Source organism: Opisthorchis viverrini (assembly GCF_000715545.1).
Source record: "Opisthorchis viverrini unplaced genomic scaffold opera_v5_174, whole genome shotgun sequence".
NCBI classification, from domain to species: domain Eukaryota; kingdom Metazoa; phylum Platyhelminthes; class Trematoda; order Opisthorchiida; family Opisthorchiidae; genus Opisthorchis; species Opisthorchis viverrini.
In genome coordinates this window covers 649,829-656,099 of record NW_008751832.1, presented here as the reverse complement: position 1 = coordinate 656,099, position 6,271 = coordinate 649,829, and the positions used below count along the sequence as shown (strand labels likewise).

The 6,271-nt window shown below is 42.4% G+C and overlaps 1 protein-coding gene across 1 annotated transcript in view; it reads left to right on the top strand.

Annotated features, from left to right (window-relative positions):
- Positions 1–517: 517 nt before the first annotated feature.
- The window catches only part of T265_07552 (hypothetical protein), a gene marked incomplete at both ends in the record, with an annotated part of 40,262 nt that continues 34,508 nt past the window's right edge, over positions 518–6,271 (top strand). Inside the window, one exon of the mRNA XM_009173102.1 lies at positions 518–593. Within this exon, the coding sequence (XP_009171366.1) occupies positions 518–593 (76 nt within the window). The remainder of the gene's footprint in view (positions 594–6,271) is intronic.

The window sequence follows — 6,271 nt, the reverse complement described above, 5'->3', positions numbered from 1 at the left end:
AACCCGCATTTGAGCTTGTCACAATGACCGCCATGACACTGCGGAAGCTTGTTGCCATCTCCTCTTTTCTCTATCTTTTTTACGCCCGACAACAAAAACAACACCAGCAACAACAACTTGACTATGACGTTTGACAGCTGCGCAGAAATTCCACGTGGACTTGTCTACACTGTGAACATGGACCATCCAACAAACAACAACAACACCAAAGACAACAACAACAACAACAATAACGACAACGATAAAACCGAAAACCAAAAGACCAACATATAAATAGAAAACCACAACACACAACAAACAAACAATCAAACATAAGAATGGGGAAGATCTGTTTTAGTACATTGAACTGAAGAGAATCTTTCGGACAGTGTTTCTGAAATCTGTACTTGTTTGCAAGATGAAATGTAATCTTATGGTCGTTGCGTTCAAGAGCGCCAATTAGAGGAACAAGATCTGTAACTGGACTGATCTGTTCTGTTGTTTGTAGTCTCAACAATACTGTATAATATACTTACGAATGGCGTCTATACGGAACGTTGATAAGACATGGTGTGGGGAACTTAAGAAACGTCTCCAAATATCCAAAGTCGCAAGTAAGCAATAGTACACTTCGAATTCAGGACAGTTGAACCAGTTCGGCAGAGTTTTTTTATAGAGCGTTTCCCAGAGGATGAAACGGTCCTACAGTTGACGAAGGTTCACAGGTAGTTACTAGTATGCATCCAGAAATGCTCTAGAATGGATTCGACTGACATGAGCGTGAATGGAGAAGACAAACGCGCGAGAGCACAAAACAGGGGCATGCTTAGGGTTGCCGTTTATTCAAATAGGAGGCGAACTGGACGTCACGGGGATGATGGAATATACAGAAACTCAGATAAAGGTGAAAATAAGTGTAGCGTAGACACAAACGCGTCTTTTTACAATTTTTATACCTAAAGCAAAAGCGATCACTCAAAGTACAAGTGTATGCAGAACGATGCGAAAGTCTTTCCTTCCAGATGTTCTTCCTTGGGGATACAGATCAATTTTTGTTAAATTCATCTTTTGAAATAAGGACTTAACTGACTAAAAACCCAATGCACCGGTTGTTTTTTACCGTGATTGAAGTTCATTAGGTGGACGAAGCACGATCACTCGTGCCACATTTTACATCAGAGTGTTACACATCCACAGACTTTAGTTGCCGCCCAAAGTTACATTTTGGAACCTGTAAGAAGTAACTGATTTACCTGGCTGATTTACTAATCAGTGACAAGTTACCCGTTTACAAACATTTTTGTGGAGGACCCTTTGGGACCATTTTTCGGAGAACCCATGGCCCTATGTTTAAGGGACATCGGATGGGAGAGGCTCTAGTTACTACTACAGAAAGAACTTTGAGCGAACCAACAGATACATCACAAGACGGTGTGATGAGCGGTTGCCAGTAACCATGAGTAATCTGCGTTGTTCGATCTTCGACACGATCCGTTTGACCTTGTTTTTGTCCTAGCCGCAGTGGCACCGGTAGCTGTAGGACAGATTTTAATCAAGAAATGCAATGAGTCGGATCTTCTGTAAATCGAAAACCGAGCTGCGACCCACTTGTTTCAAGCCCCGCAGCACTGAAGTAAATACTTTCGACACATAACTTGCTTGGATTACTGGAGCTGACTGGAGATTTTCGGAGCTCACAACCATTGGAAAACTATGAAGATTTATGCTGCGCAGAGTAAAGAGCAAAAATTCATGGAAGACTCAACGGAAGATGTTTTGCTTTGAAACTGTCAGAAGGAGTTTGGACGGCTGAATTTCAGGACGCAGCGTATTGGGATAAGATGTCATAATCCGATATAGGTCTCCATGGCATTCAGTTTTTTCTTTCGTGTACATGGAACGGATGATTACCTGAATTAATAAACCAAAAATACAATATTTCTAAGGAAAAAGTTAACCCAATTCTCGTAAGTTTGGCTGCATCACGTGTCGATCGTTTTGTCAGTTCTTCGGTCTTCTTGAAAACGGACTTTGTTTTCCGGAAAAGTCCGGCTACATTATTAAATTCAGATTTACAGAACAAAAGCTAACAGATGAACTCTTTTTCTCTATCGTCTTGTGATCAGTACAATCGCCGCTGATATGATAAGATAGATGGTCTAAAGCCAAGCAAATCGCGACCACCTGATCAAAGATGGTAAGGTCAGAATGATTGGCACTAAATCCTCATTAGAATTCTCTTGTGAAACGGTTTGAGGCCAGGTCAAATGAGGCAGTTGAACATGTTGAATTTGACTACGGAGAACTGCATACGCATTCCACTTGTAACCGACCCACTGCCCAAAAGACAGTCACCGACAAGCTTTAGTTAAAGATGGATAACACGGCAGTGTTTCGTTCCCAGCACATCAGAACCGACGGAGTTTGCGATAGCTCAGAGTTAAGGTGGAATAAGTTCATGGATCTTTCATAAAGGAAACTACTCACAAGGTTGCTGAAAACTCTCTCTTCGGTCGTGGGCTGTCGAAGAGTTTTCAGCAACCTTGTGAGTAGTTTCCTTTATGAAAGATCCATGAACTTATTCCACCTTAACTCTGAGCTATCGCAAACTCCGTCGGTTCTGATGTGCTGGGAACGAAACACTGCCGTGTTATCCATCTTTAACTAGTTCATGGATCCTTTCTGACAGACGTAGTCTAATACCGAATAACGGTTAAAAGGGTAGTCGGAACCCCACTGGTTTTTTATGTGTAGCCTACTCTGTAGGCGGGCTTTGAGTGAAAGCAAGTTTGTAAACTAGGAACGGGAAATAGCCCTGGCCTATGAGGGTGGTTGAGAACACCAAACCCATTTGCAGAATAGTACTTCCTCACAGCCCTTCCAGTAACACCTCTCATTTTCAAGAGACGACGTGGCTTTGCGTGGTATTCAGAAATGGAGGGCTTCTATCCCAGTAATACGGCTATCTCTCTTATACGATAAAAGTAACTGGTGACTCGGAGGTCATAAAATAGAGTGGGTACTGTGTTTGCTTCTGAATACACCTAATGAAGGCATCGGCGTATTTAGTAGCTAGTGGTTCTTTACTCTCAAAAAAGGAGTCAACTGGACACAATCGATTAATGTCATAGTTCAAAGAACAAACTCTGTGTGAGTTCAGTACGAGGGGCTTAGCGACACAATGGGCGACATAAATTAGCTGTGAATTGGAACCCGTTCTAAATGATATTTACCCGAGGCCAAGTGAGAGACTTAAAAAACGCAGTCCAATTTGCACAGTTGGAAATCAGTATAACTTGTGATAGTAGTCTGCCGTCGACGTACAATGATTGTTTGCTGACATGAATAGCAGCAGTAGAGGCCTCAAAATGTACGAAATTCCTTTGTGCGACTGAAGTAGCGCATCTATGAGATGTTGCAACAGTACCAACTAACAGTTCTAGTGGTCTTCACACATTTTATGATTCCTAGGTCAATAAATACAATAGATTCCAAGAAATTCTCGTTGCATTTCAAATTTTATCATCCCATTCCTTTACGGACAGACGTGGTGAAACGGAAATGCATTATGGTTAGGTCTTCACTCAACAACACAGTAAAAAATCAGTTCAAAAGTTCAGATTTGCAGGTTCAGACAGGGCTTGGTCCAACTGGTATTAATTCAGTGTCTTCATCCCCTCTTGAAACGATGAAGTTTCAAAGTAATCGATCCTCATAAAAAAGACCACCCTTAGTTCGACTTTGGGAGCTTTTGTTGAAAATTAGAACACTCAATTTGGTGCAGTTTTTGAGGCACAATTTGATTTAAATCCCCCTGAAGAGAGAAAGAGAGGAAATTCCAATTAGCTTCACTTATCTGAAGCGTAATCAAAAGTTCTGAAGATTTTCTATTACAAGTCAGCAGTTACTTCAAAACGAAACGGTTTCGAAAGCACTCATATGGACAGTACGGAAATACAGTGATGGCAAGGTTAGTTCAGTTTCTCCCCATCTGAGTCAAACTGACAACAAACTGACTTAAAGCTGACCACACGCTTCGGTTTATACAATCAATCCCAGTGGACAGAGGGCACTTGAGAATTCGCCGCAAGTGCAAACACGGTTTTATGGTACAATAAAGAAAGCTGTTACTGGTGCATTTATTCACTTCACACCGATTTGGAGAGTCGCCTCCAACAAATGAAATTACTTAGTAGCTTGGCACTCTCACCCCTCACCTGTTACGATAGAACTGTCGATGATATAAAGAACTGCAGGTACCAAAAGGTAAGGTCGATACCGGCTGGTTTTTGGGGACTTTGAGGATTCTGGAAGCTAGCCTGCTGGAAGTTAGAACAAGAGCTTTACACGTAGTTGCCATTTGGTCGTATGAACCTCATACTTCAAATCGAAGGATTTCAGTGGGACGTTAAATTAATTGACCAATTTTGAAAAAAATTATTTTTATTAACTTGGACAAATTAACAGTGTTAATCAAATGTCTGTCTCTTTGGTGGATCTGTTATTTTTCGTCCCTGTAATACTGTCACTGAAAGTGGACTGGTACTGTTGACTCACCCTTAGGCATGGAAACTAGCGCGCTTCCAGTCTACAACAAAAGAAATGCGTGTTTTCCTGTCCCATTCATACAATGTCACGTTGTTTACTGTGTTGAACATCAAAGGTCGGAGCCTCAGTTAGCCCAAGTTGACGCATAGCTGAATGGAAACAGATTCAAACGGGGGACAGTAGAAAGCTAGTGGGAGTTGAGCTAACATACCAACACGGCGCTTGTCGCAGTTTCGCATGTTTTTACCTGACGTGAAAGGGATGTTGTGTGTTGCCGCGTTTCGGGGTCAGTGCTACGAGTCAAAGAGGCGAATGATGCGTGAGTTCAGTGAACCAACTTTCACACAGACGTGACAACTGCATAAAAATGATCCTAGATACCATCAGTGTAGCACATGATTGTCGGGTGCACACTGTGGATCATAGAGCGCAACTCGTTTATTCATATATCGTGGAATCCAAATCCACCCGAGCCGCTAATGCTGTAGTCACTCACGAGGAAAATGTAAAACAATCTGACCGACCGAATATAGACTACGACTAATGAACAGGTGTGTTATCCTTGTTTGGTTGTAGGCGTTACTGCCATGTTGTATTGCAAACATTTCAAATGACTTCGCTACTATGTAGTAGAGGCGAGTTGGGATCCTTTTTACTAATCAGATGGAAGGATCGAATATATGATTCAGACTGAAAAAAGTCAAACCTCTCAGCTGCCATGCTACCCGAGGGAAGCACGAGTGGAAGGACCGAATATATGATTCAGACTAAGAAAAAGTCAAACCTCTCAGCTCCCATGCTACCCGAGGGAAGCACGAGGGCTAGGATACTGCCAGGTTGCCCAAGCCTAAACAGGGGAATTCAAGAGGCAGAGGCCGGGTTCAAACCATGGACCTTCCGGGTTAATAAATTCGTGCTCTGACCACTTGGACCATCTCACTGCTGCCAATCGGTTTGCCCAACTGGGAAGCTGGAATTAGGTGCGATTTTGTGTAAAAATAGCTGTTTGCTTATCATGATTTCATTCTACCCGCCTGGAATGTCCGTAATTTTTTTCAAACTTTTTAATAGCCCTCGGCCAATGTCCTACTGACATTGCACATGGTATTTTGAAATGTGTCCAGCGTACTATGTAAACAAAAAGTTGCTGATGAATTCAGCTAGAAGTGCCGCGTAATTCGTTTCTGGTTAGGCAACTCAGCCTCTGCACGCATCGCAAAGGATGGGCTTGCGTAAACAGACAGGTTATGATGCCTTTCAATCGAATCCAAACCACCAAAAACTCATCACTGCAAATAAGATTTTTATGAGGAACAAACATTAGCCACTTCGGGCCGTGTCATGATATTTTCTGACAGCTTCACTCTCAGTAAGGTAGCGGGAGATCAGACGAAATGCGCCCTTGAAAGTTTCAAGAGGATCACCTGGCTGTTTTAAGCTTATTTAGGGACTGGCTCTCTGGTGTTCCTGTTGAAGATTCATGCAACTAGTGAATTTTTCTCCTTCTGTGACACTTGTAGTCTGTTTATATTACTATGGGGTTTGGGAAGTCCAATCGGGATTTTGTCCTGTAAATGAAGCCAGTATAGGCGGCAAGGAGAAGTATTGTACGTAACCGTCAGCACTGGCACGATATCCTGCATGAGTGGGAGTTGACCACACTGTTTATCAGCCGCCGGTGACCAAACGGAGGGTTAAGTGCTCTAGTTTTCACAGATATTTGTAAGATTCGCACTGCTGATGA